The sequence below is a fragment of the Protobothrops mucrosquamatus genome, unplaced genomic scaffold (assembly GCF_001527695.2).
Source record: "Protobothrops mucrosquamatus isolate PMUCROS unplaced genomic scaffold, P.Mucros_1.0 scaffold2214, whole genome shotgun sequence".
Classification (NCBI taxonomy): domain Eukaryota; kingdom Metazoa; phylum Chordata; class Lepidosauria; order Squamata; family Viperidae; genus Protobothrops; species Protobothrops mucrosquamatus.
Window position 1 is genome coordinate 115,248 of NW_015388306.1, and position 20,408 is coordinate 135,655.

Genomic DNA, 20,408 nt, shown 5'->3' on the forward strand with positions numbered 1-20,408 from the left:
GTATTATTTATGACTGACCATTTTTCAAAATTCATATCCAGAGATAGTCACTAATCGAAGCAGGGCCCATCAAACAAATAAAAAGGGATGATGGAGGTAATACACACAGCTTTTGACTGACAAGAATGAAAATAGCATTAGAACTATTTCCACAGTACCAGACTGTGCACATAACCTATTGTTTCAATAGTTCAAAAACATAAAAAAGACCAATACTCCTGGTTTTGTAGCAGGCGCTCTTGATTCAGCTTGTCAGGATCTTACATGTGGCAGCAAAAGTCACGTTTTCTGGTTTGCAGGTGGGCTGGGGTGGGAGCTGCTGTAGTTCTTAAAGGCTTGAGTTGGTGATCTGTCACAGAGATGTTTCAAAACCTGCACTTTGGTGGTAGTACGGTGTGCTGGAATTGCAACGCTTGGAATAGTTGGAATAACCAAAGATAGATGGGAGCATCGAATAATCATAGTTTTGCCAGCGTGTGAACATTATTTTTTTAGAATGAGAACGAGAGCTTTTGGCTGAGGACTTCTTGCATTCATTACTTTGGTATCTTGATCTCTTCAAAGAGGCAAGGGGTGTGAATTCTGAAATAGGGTCCTGATCATGGCCTGATGTTTTCTGCCAAAAAATCAAAAGGAATGTATATATTTTTAATAATCACAACTGAAATTAAGTACTACTATCTAAAAGTGACAATATGGCCAAATGGCTACTCAATTAACCACTTTTTATACAGGATCTTACATGATCCTGCATAATCATGACATATTGAAATGACTGAAATTGCAGATAGTTTTCTTCAATTTCAACAGAGAAAAATTATGTGGATATTTTCATGTAAGAATTAACTTGTCGTTGTAGCCAAAACTACAAAGGCAAATTCCAACCTCCTGATTTTTGAGCCATGGCTAGAAAATTCAGGATATTGGAATCCGTACACTTGGAAAAAGCCATGGCTGGCAAACAGTGCTCTAAGTTCTACCTATTACAGTGATACCAGATATGGTTGCAATCCTGAAAGTCTGAGAACAGAAACTCATTTATTCAGGAGTCTGACCTGTCACAAAGCCTTAATTTGTGTTTTCCTGCAGCTTTGGGGTTCAAGGAGTGAAACTACAGTAACTGTATCTCCCTCAATTATTATCCTTTGTATAAAGCATCATGGTGGGTAGCGGGATCCAGTGGCTAAAATCAGAGTGATTTTTATCATCATACGACTAGCAGTTGCTCTAATTACAATCTGAAAAATAATCTTTGTTTTTAGCATTTCTTCCATCTGATTGTTCCCATCTCCTGTCTGAGCAATGTGATAATGCTTTATGAGCTACAGTGGATTGCCAGTGACATATTTATTTTATAGAAAACACAAATTAATCACTTAACTTAAAGTGCTCCCTCAAATGATAACCAATTCTATTGAATTAAGGGAAGAACATCTTACGTATACTCATTCTGTGGAATGATCTTCCCCCAAACTACCGTAATTTATCTGACATTTTGCGTGGATTTTCATCATCAGATAGGCTATTTAATGTTACAAATGTTTCTACTGTATATTCTATCTCAAAATATAAATTCTTTTTAAAAATAAAAAAATTGCACGCTTATTCTCTGATAATTTAGCTTTTCTACATATTTTATAACTGCTAAAAAACAAAAATGCTATATTTCTTTGTCATGCTGTGGGAAATGAAAGCTCTATTTTTTTCCAAATCTAAATTTCCAAATGCAGATATCAAACCAGATTAGACTACTTTCGAATGAAAAAGAATAAGGTCAGGTCATTTTAGAAACTCTGTTTTGGGCTACTAGAATAGCACAATAACTTCATTGTCACTTTGAATGTACACTAATCAGCATACATTAAAATGAAATTTCATTGCATTTAGCTCTCAAAGCACTTCAAGTTATCTCCATCCCTAATTTGCAGGGAAAAATTTAAGGTTGCACAAATATCTGAAGGAGTAATTCACAAAGCAGTTGGGAAAAGTTTTAGCAGCTGTTCCTAACTGTCTAAAGGCAAAGAACATGCACAATTGTTTTGCCTTAGTAGTGATCCCAAAGGTGGGATTATCTGTATGGGAGCAGTTAGTGACAGCTGTTAAAGAAGCTATACAAGTCGTCCAAGAAGATATGGCTGCTTTAAAGCATCAGGAAGAGCTACTTCATTCATGCTAATTTGCTTTGGGAAATTTTCTTCCGAATGTTTCACACAACCTTGGATATGTTTATCTTTCCAAGTGCTTCTTTGCACATTATAATCTATGCAATACAACATACGTGAAATTGTATTTCTGCTTCTTGTTCCTTGTTTATAACGTGTGAAAATATTTCTTAGAGAAATTGATTTATTCAGAACTGCATACTCCTGTGCACCTGTAAGGTCAATCCAAGTGCTTTGAAGTCTGTAGTTTTTGCTTATATACATGTTTGGAGATTTAAGATGAACATTGGTACTTTTGAGATTTGTTTCATCATGTTAGGTACAGCCAATGTTACAGAATGGCAGCATTCACTATATATGGAAGTTTTACACAAAATATATGGGACAAAGTTCTTTGACTCATCTTACACACAGTCGTTTGTATACCATATTTGATTAAACTGCAAGTGTTCATGCAACCGTATTAAAATCAGTGAAAAAATAAAACAAATTAGCTTGCTTTTAAATTCTATTTTTTTTTCAGAATACATGCACACACACACATGCTCCCACACACAACATTCTATTATTAAAAACTTACCTGTGTGGTGAACTAATCAAAAACAGACTATAATAATCAGAATAGAAGAATCAGACTTAAATTGGGAAAATATAGCAAAAACTCTGGAGGAAATGGTTTTCTCTTTGAAAATATCACAGCACACTAATAGAAATTACCTAATGATACCACGGTCAATGCTGTTACCTATCAGTGATCTAATTATGTCTCGGAAGCAGAAAGGGTTCCTTCAAGGAGAGGGTCATCGTTGTTCATCAAAGCATTTAGAGTTGATTTATGTTTCAAACTCCTCTGCAAGGACGAGGAAAAACACTGAAACTATACAATAGGTCCAATATGAACATCTTAAGAGGAACATATAAATAATGTTAGGATAACTTATGTATGCAAAAATCTTTAAATCCTGCTAATGAAAACCTGACAGGTTGAGGAAAAAACATCAAGAAATAACTGTTTTATCATAGTTAGAATTCAGTGGTTTTATATTCTTTCATAAAATGGTTTTATAATTTTTTTTATTTTCTAGTTTTAAGTTTGTAGTGGATATTAGTCATGAACTTCAGAAGATAGTAACTGATCAGTGTTCAAATATATAGTGATTCAGCATTAACCATCACCATTCCTGCTGAAATTAGGTCTGACTAAAAATTGTGATCCTGTGCGTTGGTTCCCTTTGCAATTTAGACTGTATTTCTGGAAAAACCTGTGATACTTTTAAATGGAAGGATAATACCTTACATGATCATGCAAAAGATAGAATGAAGACACCCATAGGCCACATGCAGAAAAGTAATTATAGATTTATATCTTGTCCAGAAGTCCAAATCTGACATTTATTTTCAGATTTAATGCTTGCTTTTTACTTTTATTTTAATCAAAAAGAAAATTTGAATTAAAGGAATAATATTTTGCTTATAGCAAAAGAATAATGTTTGAAGAAAATGTTAAGTAGAAATGAAGATACATTAATACCCATCTTGTAAAACCAGAATAATTATATACAGCAGGATAAATGAGATAAATGCATAATTGTCAGAAAAAGATACAAGTTAGAAGAAATTCTAATTAGCTTTATGTAATTGTCTAGAATTATCATAGGAAATAGGATTTGGCTAATAATTTACCAAAAGAAAAAGATTCCTCCAAAGCTTTTGCAGCTTCATTGATTTAATAGCCCAATGCAGTTTGTCATACACGCTTTATTAAGCCATGGAAACAAAACAGCAAGAAAAGAAAAGAAAAGAAAGAAAGAAAAAAGGGAAAAAAGGGACAATCTTCCTCTTTCAAGTTTAGATGTTAAGAATAAATGTTCTTGTTTACCACTCAGAAGTTGAACAACATAAAAACTGTAATGAACTTGGAAAAAAAGATCAGACTTATACTATCAAAATGGAAAATGAAAAGTGAAAGAATATCAATATGAAATACAGGCCAAACATAAAGTATAGAGATTCCTGATCCTACTTTACAAGATTAGATCAAAGCTTAGTTTATTGTTTAGAAAAAAATCACCAATTTCATCAAATTAGGAAAGATGACATGCTGGTAAGCAAAGGGAAATTAGAGTGAAAGAAACAATAGTTCTGGGCGTACTTTGAAAATGATTTAGCATCAGTATTTGGAACTTCGGGTGAACTTCAGCAAGGCACCTCTCTGCCATCCATTAAACGAATCCCAGTTTTTTTATGGTTTTTACACTAACCTGAAAAAAGTATTCCTGCTATAAGATTCACATTAATTCTAACAAGGTTTCTTAGCATCTTCTCCCATCACCGAAACACCTGGACGTTTGAAAAAACTGGATCCTTTAATAAATGGGAGATGCTAGCCTCATGCAAAAGCCAAAACATTTTGAATCATTTTCAAAGTCAGCATTCTTTGAATCCATAGATTTAGACAGACATGTTCATATAATGGCAATCATGGTTCACGGTTACAATGAACAATAGCATTCAGGAATCCCCATCACATCTATGCTTAGCAACTGTGGATACTATTTAAATTACTAAAAAAGAATAAACACAACATGGATATTGTATTATTTATATACAATGATAAAGAATACATGCATACAGTTACATATATTGTTCACTTGGAAATGCAAAGAAAAAATCTATAAAAATATTGTAATTGTTGTTTAATGTTCCATTAAAAAGATGGATTATGACTGATATGTTGTGGTTCTGAATGCACTTTCTAACATCTTCTCAATGATATGACCACGCATGCAGAAAGGCAGGAAAAAAATCACCTTTTGCTCCATTAGAAACTTAGACTGCTTGAAGTCTGAGAAAGCATAAAGATGGTAGACTGCTCAACAGAAAGGCACTGGTGTTTAGTCTGATTTCCCAAGAAGATTGATGGTAGTACCCGTGTACATCATTTTTAGTTTAAAGCAAGGTAGCAGTTATTTAGAAAAAGTAGTATGGAAGACAGGAGTGTATTGAGAGTGGGAAAAGAAGAAACACAAGGAATAAATCTGATTAAATCCCAAAGGCTTACAAAGAAACAATGACAATGTAATGCATATAGAAAGGTGCACATTCAAATCACGGAGAAGTCCCTCAAACTTGTACACCAGATATCTTTATGAATATAGTACAATATCCTCATTATTACTGTAATCCTATACATGACGACTCAGCTATACCACTGCATTCATTAGTTCTTTAGGCAAGTGTAACATGCTAAAAACAATTCTTGCTTCTTCTACTTACTGTATTACTACATATTTAATTCATTGTACTGGAGCTCAATTTCAGTTCTATAACAGTTACTATCATAGGCCATTCAGATTATTTAATGCAATGCAATTTATATAGCATAGTGTGATTTTATTTTTTTCACATAATGTCCTAAAAATAATCTCTAAGCAACAATTTGAAGATAACAAGGCCATTTATTTAAATTTATTCATATAGGTTTGCCATATATTTGAAATATCAACATAGATAAATTGTATTACATTTAAAAATAGATTATCCTACTGGATACATTGAGCTTAACTGAAAAACCAAGAGTCATAATATATTTTTGTATCACTTTGGCAAACATTGAATAATGTCAGATTCTTTTATCTGTCAGACTATTTAGAGAAATTACTGTCATTAAATTCATGGGAAAATATATAGATGATGATAAATCTGATGTCAGATTTTGAGATCAGAATGCCTAGTTTAGCCTTTCCATTCCTGTCTCCTCCCACTTATGACATTTCAGATTAACTGGAAACTTGGATGTTGAACATCATGCTTTGGAATTCACTGTGCTTTATTGTTTGGAGGATTTCTTCACAATATTGGGATTTAGGGTTTAGTGACCATGGTCTTGAGAACAGATGTTTTCCCAGCATCTATGGCTGGCATCTTCAAAAATAAAGTAATTGCTAAACAGACCATGGGCAACGGAACAAGGATTTTATAGCCAGGCATCCTGACTTCTGATTGACGTTTGGCCAAGCTGGTTTCTGACTGGTGAGAAAACCTGCTCAGTTGCCTGAGGTGTGCATAGTTATCCCACAAAATCCAACAGGGAATTTCAACAACATGTAGGAAAGGGAAGGCAGGAATAATGTGTGGACCTGTTTTGGAATGCATTGTTCTGAAGTCTTTATTGGAGGTTAGATAAAACATTAGAAGCAGTTAGTGTTTTTATTCCTAATTTGGCATACCACTTTATAGATATTTGAAGTTTAGAGCAGATTTGATTTTTAAAGGGTGATTTAAGAAATAATTAGATTATCAGGGTAACAGATTTTTGATTTTGGGTACAATGCCTTTGACTGCAGTGATACTTCTAGCTTTTGAAGTTATGATACACTGATGTCAAATCCATTCAACCCATCATACATTCAACTCTGTGGCTGTGGGCATGTCCATGGAGACAATCACAGCTGATTGAATTGGTTTACACAATTACAATAAGAAACCAAAATAGAAATAATTTTATAAATTTTATAGAACATGAATACATAAAGATATAGTCTCTAGCTTATTTGGCAGAAAATTGAATATAATATCAAAATATGTTACTATAGCCTTTTAAGTTGCATGACATTAAATATAATCTTTCTAATCTGTGCTGGAAGGATTTTAATTGATACCTATAATGGTAATGGCAATTTAATTATTTTAATATTTTCAGAAAAATGAAGATCATACGATAGTCTTTAATCATTAATAATAATGTAATTTTATTATACATTTTCCTTGGAAACAAATATATGCTATTTTTTTTTAGCTGCTAAAGTGTCTGCAGCAAAACTAAGATGCATTTTTCTTTGGAACAATAGTAGTTTAAAAAATAAAAAATAGTAGAAAACTCTTTGAAGAGTCTTTTAGTTAAAGTTTGTTTTGTTCACATTTGGTCTCCATGTAGCAAGACTATGGAATACAGTATAAATGTAATTCCTAGTAAATTATATCTATTTATACAAGTTTTTTGATTGAAATATTGGGGATGGATTTTTACAATTTTATATCTCTTCTTAAGATGATTTTTTTGTGATTTGTTTGTTGTTATTGTATTTTTTTTTCTTTTCCCAATCATATACATTATATTCCAATCATGTGTAAAATAAACTACTATGTAAAATATTACAATAGTTTTATTCTCAGTATTTTACTGATTCAATAAAAATTTAAGCAATAAAATCAGAGATATTTAGATAGATATTTTCTGTAAAAATAAGACAGCTATTTTTTTACCTGAATTCTTTCTGTTGCTGTGGGCCATATCTGTTGGCACAGAACCTTTTTCAGCACATCTGGAAGAAGACTAATAATTATAAGCATAATAATGCCCAGCCATGCAGGACCAGTAGATAGCATCTGCAGGAATATGTAGTACATCCTCTGGTAGTTGAGAAATGGCCTAATGGATGAAGAGTAAAATACTGTCAGGGGTGGAAGACGTGAATTAAAACAATAGTGATTTCAATTTGCATGTTTTATTATTATATTCCATCTCCACATTCCTAGACTAGTTAGCTCAAAATACTATGTTTTCACTAGATATTACTGTTCTGCATGGAGATAAATAACTAAAATGACTATTTTCTATTAACCTGTCTCTTTAATGGGCGTATTTACATTGGCAGTATAGTCTTCCCTAAGCTAGGAGAAAAATTATTTTGCAAGCAACTTCAGAGAGCCAGTTTGGTCTAGTGGTTAAGTTATAAGGGTAGAAATTAAGAGACTTTGAGTTCTAGAACTCAACAACAACTCCTTAGGCATGGTAGCTAACTAAATGATTTTTCGGCCAGTCATTCTCTCAATACAACTCACAGTGTTGTTGCCTTATTTATAAAAAAATAATAAAGGTGGGATTAAAAGAAACCTTTAAAAAACCTTATCTAGATTGGCTACAATCTAGATAAAGAAAATTAATGCAATACACACATAATTCATGTACATTCAATTCCCACACAAAATAATAACAAGCTATTTTTGTGTGTATACACTTCTTCCAAGTAAATAAATAGGGTTTTACTGAGACTCAAGCATAGATATTAGAAAGTCCTCTCCCAACTAGATTCTGGAGCTAGGGCTAACAACTAGGGCCCCATTAGAACCTAGAAAAATAACAAGAAAAGGGAGTAGAAGCAATTAGGAACTAACTTTGTGTGTGTGCAAAACCCACTTCTGCATCATCGAGTGCCAGGTGGGTGTGGCCCATTGCCTGGGTGTGGCCCATTAGCTGGGTGTGGCCAATTGGGTGGGCGTGGCTGCGGTGGTTGAATCTTTTTTTTTGTTTGCACATGGTGGCGGAGGCCTAAAGCAAAAAGTTTTTATAAAACCCAGCTGAAGGCCTAGGACTGGGGTGACAGCGCACATGCCCACAGAGAGGGCTCTGAATGCCGCCTCTGGCACCCGTGCCATAGGTTTGCCACCACTGGCCTAGATACACAATGTGACCCCTAGATGTCTGAACTTTTACATGCAACAGACAAAGGGATTTAAATATAATTCACAATGGTTTCTTACCAAATGATCCCTCCCCAGAGAAGAGAAAAGACAATGTAGAAAAGTAGTGATCCCCAGATCACAAAGTGGTTAATCCATGTCCAATAGTGAGTATCCAGTGCAAGCTGTATAGAAAGATACTAATATCAGTATTTCAGGGTCTAAAGGAAAGGAGACTATATAAATATTCAGTTGCTTTACGATGGCCTTAACCTGTGGAATCCTGGATTTTTGAGCAATTTGTTCTTAGCTATCTAAACCAAAGTGCTGAAAAGTACTCTTAAGCAATACAATATAGTTGTATATAAATTGCAGCAAATTGTATTAGCAGTTATCAGTCTATTTCACCCCCTACATTTTCTGTTCCCATACCATGTAATTTTTTTTCATTTTCGTATCAAATTTATTTTTTCATGAGCCAAAAATGCACTTCCTTACTCAGCTCTCTCTACATCATATTCCTCAGAAGCTGCAATTGTAAAATTATTTTTTGTTTACCACTGAGATGGCTATTGATAGTTTCTTCTAAAAGCTCCAAGCATTCAAATCTAATTGAAAGCCAAACACAGAACAGTTCATAGAAATTCTTTTTATAAAGAGCTGATAAGATGAGGCACTTTATGTAGTTAATTTCACCGGCTTTTTTTAAAATTTGCTTGACTTACAGCAGTAACAAGTCTCATTATGATCAACATTACTACCAATGATTTCTAAAAGTTCATCTTCTTAAAGGACTAAATAATCAAAGAGTTCTGACAAATACCACAGCTTTTATTACCTTTTGCATGCCACGAATATCTTTATAAACTTTATAAACTTTACTTTTTCTTAAATATCATCCATATCATTTGGACTATATTTTGATGTTTTAGAAGATTATACCTTTAATGTAACAGTGAATACCAGTACTGTGAACACCAGTGTTCCAAAGGTCCAGTTTCCAAACATCTATTCAGGAAGGAATAAATAAGTCCTAGGTTAGACATTCCAATAAAGAAAGGGGTTTGGGTTTTTTTAGAACAGTGCTGTTTATAGGTAGTCCTAGGCTTATGGCCACAATTGGGACCAGAATTGCCCAAACAAGGCAATCATGGGAGTAATGCCTGATTTTATAACATTTTTGCCATAGTTGTTAAACAGTCACTGCAGTTAAGTGAATCACACAGTTGTTAAGTGAATCCAGCTTCTCCCCTTGACTTCGTTAGAATTCGGTTGGGAAGGTCACAAATGATGTTCACAGGACCTCTGGACACTGCAATCCTCTTATATGATGCTGGTTGCTAAGCACCTGAATTTTGATCACATGAACCTGGGCATGCTACAAGACGTGTGAGGATTGATAATAAGTGCTGTTGAATAAATAAATGGTTGTAAAAGACCAATATGTTCACCTCTAATAGACCAATATGTTGATGGCACATGGGAATTAAACATTCTTTACAGAAAGCCTTGATTTAGTGTTTGAAACACATCCTGTATACTAAAACTGAATTCAACTTTCTAAGACTGAATCATAATGCTACAGCCAATATGCAGGTACTCCTCAACTTACAACCATTTGTTTAGTGACCGTTTGAAGTTACAACAGCACTGAAAAACATGACTTATGACCAGTTTTTACATTACTGTTGCAGTAATCTCATAGACATGTGATCAGTATTCAGGCACTTGAGAACTGGCATGAATTTATGACAGTTACAGTTTCCTGGGATCATGTGATAACTCTTTTAACCTTCCTAGCTTGATTCTGACAAACAAAGTCAATGGGGGAAGCCAGATTTGCTTAAGGACCGCATGAATTATTGACAACTGCAGTGATTCACTTAACAACCGTGGCAAAAAAGGCTGTAAAATGGGGCACAATTCACTTAACAACTGTCGTGCTTAGCAATAGAAATTTTGGGGCTCCATTGTTGTCATAAATCGAGGACTATGTGTAAAAGTCAGAAGCCTCAGCAAGTACTAAAATATAGAAATGAAAAAAAAAAAAGGATCTCCCGCCTGCTCAACATACAAACATAATCAGTGAATCTGGAATGCTGAGCAAGTGATGGAATTTGGGCCTGGGGTAGAAGATACGCAGCTATAAAACAGAATGGCTGGAATTGGAAGTTTCAGGTGTGATATAAATAAACATAGTGTTTCAATACTATATTATTTTAGACTTTCATTATATTTAAAATACATTTTATGATTCACACAATTCTGTGTCATGCATCTATTATGGGGAAGGAGGATTGGAAAGACTATCTATGAAAAAAAAGAGCAAATGTCATTTTAATTGGATAGTACATGAATTATGATGTAAAAAGATTTAAATCCTATGCATGCTTATCAAGGAATAAATCCAATAGAATAAAAAAACCTCTTACATCCTGCATAAGATTTCACTGTTAATATCAAATGTAAAACAAAAATCATCCTTATCATTGGTGGTCATTGGTATCACATTTATATCTTTTTTTCATGACTTACTCATCTACCTTCTAGTAAAAGTAATTTGAAAATAATCCATAATAACAATAAAACAACTTTAGCTACCAAATGACGAATCCAGAAATGTGTAAGTATAACTCCACTTGCAGAATAGTTAGAAAAATGTTACAATCTCTTCTCCCCCTTGTGGACAACTTCCCACTCTTGAGAGATGAAAACCCCTCAGAGGTATAGTGAAAGGATGTTGATATTTCTAATTTTCCCCTTGAACAAATAAGTTTAAAATGATGAATACATTTGGGATATTAGATTATTAGTGTATTCCAAAACTTTGTATCAAACAGTAATCAGAATTAGAGATCAACCAACAAAATAGGATTCAAGAGTGAAATTGACATCAAGGTTCTTTTTTCTGAATAAGCAAAATGAGATGAATCACATGACTCTCATTTCCAGTTGCATGTTAATGTTTAATATTTGTAACAAATATTAAAATATCTTTCTTGATTTTTACATATATTTCCATATTTATGGGAAATATTTAACATTATTAAAAATTGTCCATTTCATAATAATGACCAGGTTAAAATCTGGCATTAAAATGAAAGAGATATAGGTAATTCAGTATCAGTTGTTTATATAAATACTGAACATTTTAATAACAATTCAGGCTTTTAATGCCCTGCGCTGTCAATGGTTGCTGCTGAATGCTAGATCAGTCTGTAATAAAATCACTTGATCCATGACTTAATTGTTGAGGCAGGACAAGAAGCAACGGGTGGAAACTAATCAAGGAGAGAAGCAACCTAGAACTAAGGAGAACTTCCTGACAGTTAGAACAATTAACCAGTGGAACAACCTGCCTCCAGAAGTGGTGAATACTCCAACACTGGAAGTTTTTAAGAAGAAACTGGACAGCCATTTGTCCGAAATGGTATAGGGTTACCTGCCTGAGCAGGGGGTTGGACTTGATGACCTCCAAGGTCCCCTCCAACTTTATTATTATTATTATTATTAATAGAGTGGAAGAAAGGAAAAGGTAGCCTCAACTATCACTGGTTGGAGCCCTGCCCACTCTTGTCATGGAAACTCCAACAATTATCCTGAAATCAAGGAGTTATGAACAGGAACAAAATATCAACATTTCTGATTTTTGGACTTGGCTTGTGTGGAACAGCATAAAAAGGAAACAATGCATTTATACAACATAGTCCAACAAAATAGATATCCACGCAACTTTATTAAAAAGTCCCTGACTACCCAACCCAGTGCAGCACAATCAACACAAACCCTAAAAAGAATTACACTGCCATACATCAAGAATATCTCAGAAACTACCAACAGACTACTACAACCACATGGAATCAGTGTAGCACACAAGCCAACTAAAACCCTTCAAAACATCCTAAGCAGATCAAAAGATCCAACAACCTTAGAAGAAAAACAGGAATCATCTACATTATACATTATACAACATATAATGTAAGGACTGCAAAAACCACTATATAGGACAAACAGGCAGAACGCATCCATGAACACCAATTAGCCGTCAGAAGACATGATGAAAATTCTTTAATTTCACAACATATAGAAAGATTTAACCATAGTTTCAATTGGGAAAATGTGACCATCCTAGACCAAGCCAAATCCAAAAATGCCAGGGAATTTCTAGAAACCTGGCACTCTAACAAATCAGCCATCAATAGACACATAGACATTAACAATATCTATAGACTATGCAAAAGAGACTATCACCCAGCCCAAAAAGGAACAAAAAGACCCAAGCACCTCTCCACCAGCAATCAGCACCTAGATCAGCATAGATTAACTCCAAGGTTAACATTAGACCAGCAATCAAGTAAACAATACCCCAATCAAGAAACTGCCAAAGAAGCCAATAGCAAATAGCCCAATCAAAGGATCTCAAGACCACCCCCACCAACACTGACAGGCAAGCCACTAGAATTTAAACTGAGAGCAAACTGCACTCCTTACTGGCACTGACAATGTTACCTAGTTTAGGTAATGAAATGCCTGCAACAAAACAAGCAAGCTCAGAAAGCACCAAGGACCCTAAATGTCTTTGGAGATTCTCAGTCATCCAGTCACGGTTGTCCCAAAGGTGCTTTCCAAAAGGCAATTGGATTTTCTTTGTTTTTTCCTTGAAGACATTTCGTTTTTCATCCAAGAAGCTTCTTCAGAAGCAAAGTCTTCATGATAAACAACAAAGAAGGTCCAGTTACTTTTTCCAAAGCATCTTTGGGACAGTTATGACTCTAGTTGAACCAGGATGATTTAGTCACAATGACTGATACTTTAATCACCAGTTGGTTGGATGGACTTCTGCAATGCAATTTTCAAGTTGCTTTTGGAGATGACCCAGAAGTTTTGGCTGGTACAAAATGCAGCAGCTACACTGTTGGCAGGTCAACACTATCAATATATACCAACAGCATAAAACCTGGCTTCTGGACCAAATTCAAGTGCTGGTCTTTATATCCTAAAAACCTTACATTAGCATATTTATTCGACAACTCCTTGTAGAATCAAATCTAGCTGCCTGGTTCATCATTGTGAGGTGTCCTGCTGGGAGTCCCCCAATTCTGTTGATAGGACATGGGCCAGTCAACAGAATTTCTCAGTAATACCCTGTACCTTATGCAACTACCCCCCAACCTCACCAGTTTTATGCAGTACCCATCCTGGCTTTTCACAAGCAGGTACAATCTTATTCCATTATGTCTTGGTCCAGTGCCAATGATGTTTCATTAGTTTTATTTTATATGGTTACCCATCTAACTAGTGAAACTCTGTCAATGAACAAAGACAGTCTGGAAGTGATCTGAATTTTTTTATTTCATCTCACAGGGATCCACCTACCTTGAAATTAAAAAAAAATTACACAGCCAACATATAAAGTCATATTTTCCTAGAAGTAGCTAGCAAATCTAAAAACAAACATTTAGAAAATGCTGAACGTAATTAGAAAGCCTGCTTATGGTAAAGCAGATTTGTATTTTTGTACCATGGGGAAAAAAACTTAACAGATGAGACTGTCTGTGAAGATTCTTTTTTTCCAGGAACCGTCTATAACAGTGATGGCGAACCTTTTAGAGACCGAGTGCCCAAAACCCGCCCTCACTCCGCCTCCCGCCCTGCCTGCTCCGCCCCGCCTGCAGGGCCACCCACTGCCTCCATGGCCCGCCACAGGTCGCCCAGGCGGCCCTGCAGCACCATGGCAGCCATGCCCTCCGCTCGCACCCCGCAACATCATCTGCGCGCAAGGGCAGAGTCTTGTCCCTGCTGCCCGGCTGCCATGTCCTTGACTGTGCTGCTCCGTGCGGGCCGCGCCCAGGGGCAACTCTCCGGGGGGCCTACTGGTGAGGGGGCCACAGGAGGAGTTGGGGCTGGGGAGACAGCGTGCATGCCCACAGAGAGGGCTACGAGTGCTGCCTCTGGCATGTGTGCCATAGGTTCGCCACCACTTGTCTATAACTCCTGATAACGTGGAATGGTAGAGAATAGCCTTAGAGTGTGATCTTTAGCAATAGGACAGGTTCATGCAGCAAGTGTGATATAATAGATCACAGTCTTTGGAACAGAAGCCCTGATAAAGCATGGTTTAAATATAGAGCTTCAAAAGTTGCCTAGATGGTTTAACTTTGTGAGTTACTTTAATTCATCTGTATAAATGATTTACACTATTCCTTTGTTTCTTGTGGCTTTACCATTTGCTTATTTTTTTCCAAAGTACCGATCTTATTTTCCTAACTCTCTTACCTAATTGAAATTCAGCCACATTTATATATATTTATAGATAGATAGATAGATAGATAGATAGATAGATAGATCTCTCTGTGTGTTAACAGTAACTATCCTAATGTAATTAAATTATATGAACATGAAACAAAGTAAACAAAAAGAAGCAAAAAAAATTTTTTTAAATCCCATACAATTCTTTGTTTTTTAAAAGTAAATTAAGTTTTTTATTATTTTGGCATAGCATATAAGAGGCAAAAAAGAATATCTGAATTGCAATAGAGAAAAACACACATCATGACAAAACCACAGCAGTCTTACCATGTGAGTGTTGACTGTCATTAACTGAAGACAGAAAGAGAAGAAAGGAGGAAGAAAAGAAAAAAGCAAGACACAAATAAAACAAACTGCAAAATGTTAATGTGCAAATAAAAGCAGAAGGACTTTAAAATATGTTTTAAATTATGTACAGTATTTAACAAAAACTACAAATAGAGTTTTATTTAAATGGATATACTTTGTTCTTTTCAAATTAATTATGGTACTTAACTATATGATATCTATTTTTAAAGTGGAAGATGTAATACATCACATATTGAAAATAGCTTAACTAAAGTTGTATAATTCACTGAATAAATGTTTCAAGTGACTGGTACCCCAATTAACTCCTATAATTTGTTTGATTTTTTTAAAAAAATTATTAATAGTCCTTAATAGAAATTAACCATAACTAAGCTCTCTATTAAGATACTTTAAAAAATATAAATCAACACCTTTCGTTTTCTCAAAGACAAATTAGTTTTAAAGGATTGAAAAGGTGAAGATGTTAACATATACTGATAATCTAGGATTCCTGGCTTTCTATGTATATGTTAATGAAGAGAATTCACTCTCTCTTCAAGGGACAAAACTAGAAAGTGATGGCTTTTTGTTGATTCCACACCTAAAATCCAGTCTAGGATTTGATAGAATGCTGGGTAATTTTCTTCACAAATATAATCAATTGATGGAGCCTTATTTCAATCATCATCATCATCATCCTCACCACCACCACCACTACCACCACCACCACCATCATCATCATCATCACTTCTGTCTAAAGCCATCTATCTTTTTTTTTATTTGGCAGGGGCCTTATGGAGTTAAACCGGGAAGTACAAAGCCTATTGTTCTGAGAATGGAATGTTCTAGGGAATTTTGGAATATTGTCTTTCTTCTTTGGACCATGCCAATCTGGCCATAATGGAAATACTGTGAATTATAAATGGTTCATGATGTTCTGGATAAATAGGTCTGATCTGAGTACGCTTGGAGCTGAACTTCTGAAGAAGAATGTCAGGGATACATCAGAATAAGATAATCTACAGGAAATATAGTCCCAAGACTTTAAGGGTAAATTGCAGTCTGAACTCAATGAAATGAGTTCAAAGGTTAACACCTGGACCAGCTTCCCATTTTAAAAATTGCCTATTATAATAACTAGAGCAGAACTGGGAAACTTAGAATTGCATTTAATGAAATAGAAAACACGTAAACATATTTAGCTTCTTGGAATTTTTTCAGAGTACTTCAATCATTCTGTAGACATTGTGCAGAAGACATGGAAGTGGAAGAACACTTGCCTTAGCATACAGTTTCAATTCTGCAATTTCTCTAAATATGGCTAAAAAAAAAAAATCCTGCCTGAACCCTTAGAGAATACATGCAAGCATAGATATACCCAAAGAGAAACCAATTCAATTATTTCCTCTAAAACAGCATCTGAAAGTTAGATACAAACCTGCCCATTGCTGGTCATTGTTGAATTGTCAAACAAGAAATAGGCACCAAAGAAAAAGACGACAGCATCAAAAACTCCCAAGAATGTCCAGTAAATGAATACACGCCATCGTAGGTGAGCATTCTTGGCAACATCCCTGAATAATAACATAAGATAACTCATTTTTTTTTACATTTGAAATAAAGAAAAATAAATGTTTTTGTTACAAAAAAGAATGCTGTAATGTTTCTATGAACTTTATGTAGACCAAAGTTTTTTAAACTTGCTAGCTTTAAGATGTATGACTTCACCTCCCAGAAATTCCTCAGCCAGCATGCATTCCTATGCTCATTGAGCCTTAAACCAGAATTTCCACTAGAAGTGTTTCACTTCAACTTTTATAATTCCCTTCTAGGGAGAATTAAGGGAATTGAAGATCATTTTATCTGCAGGGCACCAAGATGACCAAGGCTGTTCTAAATTCTTTCATGTAGGAAGACTCAGATATATCCAATACATGATTTACTTTATTTTAAGACAGCCAATTTAGTTGAGATACCAGCCTGGAAACCGTGAGTTCAAGTACTGCCTTAGGCACAAAGCTAATTGGATGAACTTGTGATCAACTCATAGCCCTAGGAAGCAATAACAAACCACTTTCAAAGTCTTGCCAAGAAAATTTCAGGGACTAATCCAGGCAGTCTGCAGTCAAAATTACTCAAAAGCATGCACACAAGTAATAAAAAACAACACTAGAGGTCCCCAGAATACTGCTTCATTTCAAGAAGCATTCTCTCTCTCTCTCTCTCTCTCTCCCTCCTCCCCCCCTCTCTCTGAAGTAGCTACAGATTAAATACAACATGCATACTTGGATATTTGTTCCCAAGTGATTGTTGTAAATATTAATTACCATATATTACTGAAATTATTTATTCATCAGTGATTCTATTGATAAATCCTATATCACTGAGTTTAGCTGAGAAACTGTGACAATGCTTAGACTACAACTATGTTTTGTGTTTAAGCAATTTTGAACTCACTTGTTTTTCAATTATAAACAATAATTATTACTGGTATGTGGGCTGTAATTTTTAGCTGATTAATAAATCCTAAACAGAGTTCCTGTGTTGTTTTCCTGCTGGGAATATTTAACATATGCACACAATAAATTTCACTAACATAACATCTCTTGCTCCAACACTCATTACTTGCCTACCCTTCAGAAACAGAATATGAATTAACTGGTCTCATCTGCCTTTTCAAACAATGAGCATTTACCTGTATAGTATAGGGTTTCTTTTGAGTGTCTCAGAACTCACATGTTGTTCCATTAGACTATATAACAAAATAGGAAGTGAAGTAAAGCTGATATTATACAGAGTAAGATACGCAGTATCATATAAAGGCTGCAGACAAAAAAAAACAGATTATTTTTTTTAGTAAAATAGTAAAAGAAATTGGAAATCACCAATTAGCAGATATTATATTACTACTAGTTAATGAATGTTATAACCAGTATTAATCATTGTAACCATACTCTTCAATTCAGCTAACTCTAATTCATATGCTACTCCTGATTAGATAAAAAATTGAGTTGAATTGGCTGTGGACAAACAAATAATAAATAAGTATGAAAACAGCAAAATCCAATTAATAATAAGCATTCCCATTTCAATAGAAATCACGAAAGAATACATTTCTTATCCATTAAAAAAAGATGAATGTAAAATGATTAGCTTTGGCTATTTCAGGCATAAAGTTGGTGTTGTGTTTCATGCAGCAATCACTATCTGAATAACAAAACCTTTCTAAGCCATTGTGAATTATTGCTTCATACCTCACATAAATTAGAAGAGTAACAAAAAAAATGGTTTGTGACAACAGGGGACAAAAATAAACATGAGTGGTCTTGTAGTATTGCTGACAAATCTACTTGTATCTTACAAAAGTAAGAAATGCTGAAGATTTGTTACCTTTCAGTTGTACATGAGCTTAAGAATCTATAACAGTGGTGGCGAACCTATGGCACGGGTGCCAGAGGCGGCACTCAGAGCCCTCTCTGGGCACGCGCACCGCCGCCCCAGTCCTAGGCCTTCAGCTGGGTTTTATAAAACCTTTTCGCTTTAGGCCTCCGCCGCCGTGTACAAAAAAAAAAAGGTTCAATCAATCAGTCAATTTCAACTTCTTGCGGGAAAAAAAAAGATCTTGCAAAGTTGGAATTGATTGATTGAACTTTTTAGTCCCACCCAGTCTGCTGTTACCATCGCAGCCACACCCACCCAATGGGCCACACTGACCCGGCACCCGACGATGCATAAGTGGGTTTTGGGTTGCAGTTTGGGCACTCAGTCTCTAAAAGGTTCGCCATCACTGATCTATAACATTCACTGCAAATTTGCATACTTTAAGTAGTGAAGATTATACTACTTACATTATAGGGTAGTGATGGCGAATCTTTTAGAGACCGAGTGGCCAAACTGCAACCCAAAACCCACTTATACATCGTCGGGTGCTGGGTGGGTGTGGCCCATTGGGTGGGCGTGGCTGTGATGGTAACAGCAGACTGGGTGGGACTAAAAAGTTCAATCAATCAATTCCAACTTTGCAAGATCTTTTTTTTCCCCGCGAGAAGTTGAAATTGACTGATTGATTGAACCTTTTTTTTTGTACACGGCGGCGGAGGCCTAAAGCAAAAAGGTTTTATAAAACCCAGCTGAAGGCCTAGGATGGGGCGACAGCGCTTGTGCCCACAGAGAGGGCTCTGAGTGCCGCCTCTAGCACCCGTGCCATAGGTTCGCCACCACTGTTATAAGGAATCAAGAAATAAAATACATAGATAAAAGAGTAGATTAGAAATGTGTTCACACATTAAATCAGGGGTCCCCAACCCCTGGTCCGTGGACCCGTACCGGGCCGTGGCATGCCAGCAACCAGTCTGCACAAACAAGCAAGCCCCATCTGCAGGATGCAGGCAGCATACAAAACCACGCCCCCTCCGATCCACGAAAAAACCTCTCTCCATGTAACCGGTCCCTGGTGCCCAAAGGGTTGGGAACCTCTGCATTAAATTCAAGAAATAGCCACTAATTTATGAGATTCCTTTCTAGTTTTTCAGCAGAAAAATTTAAAAAATTGATTGTTATGTCTATGCAAATGTGGAATCCTTCCAAGCTCACATTCAAATATAATTTCATTGTTTCCATTGATGTTCCTCCACTGCTACCCAGAATTAATGCAAGTTTAATGATCTAAAAAGCCCCAACTGGAAAAAAAGCTAGCAGTTTTCATTCAACTCTATATTGAAGAAGAAAAACTACTGAACTAAATAAAATACTATAAAAACAAATTTTATGTTGGTTCATAAAATGAAGATGTTCTCAGATACCTGTTGTGAAAATCCACAGAAGAACTGGTATAAAAACTGAGGAAAAATGAAGCAGACATTCTGGAAGACAAGAGCAATAGACATTGCACAAATGATCACAAACGAAGTGGTAGCAATACAATCAAATATTAAGTTCAAACAACTATAAATGTTAAGTTTTTAATAAGACATTACATTAATATCATTTTAAACACATTTTTAGTAATATATGGGTGTTCAATTCAGTTTATTGATGTTATAGGCCAGTACAAGCAGAATGCAATGTATTCTCAGAATTCTCATACACTGGATAGAATGAATATCTGTAAGAAACAAGCCATGACAAATGAAAATATAAAGATGCACTTCTTGCTCCAGACTGTCAGCTGAATGTCACTTAGATGGT

General features: G+C 35.3%; 1 protein-coding gene across 1 annotated transcript; it reads right to left on the reverse strand.

Annotated features, from left to right (window-relative positions):
- Positions 1-352: 352 nt before the first annotated feature.
- Positions 353-20,083, reverse strand: LOC107295084 (probable phospholipid-transporting ATPase IH; the record flags this gene model as incomplete). Its single annotated transcript, XM_015824377.1, has 7 exons — positions 353-616; positions 7,428-7,593; positions 8,706-8,809; positions 9,567-9,632; positions 16,660-16,795; positions 17,917-18,044; positions 20,024-20,083. Coding segments are annotated over 7 exons (924 nt in total), but the record flags the coding sequence as incomplete, so codon positions are not given.
- Between the last annotated feature and the right edge of the window lie 325 nt (positions 20,084-20,408).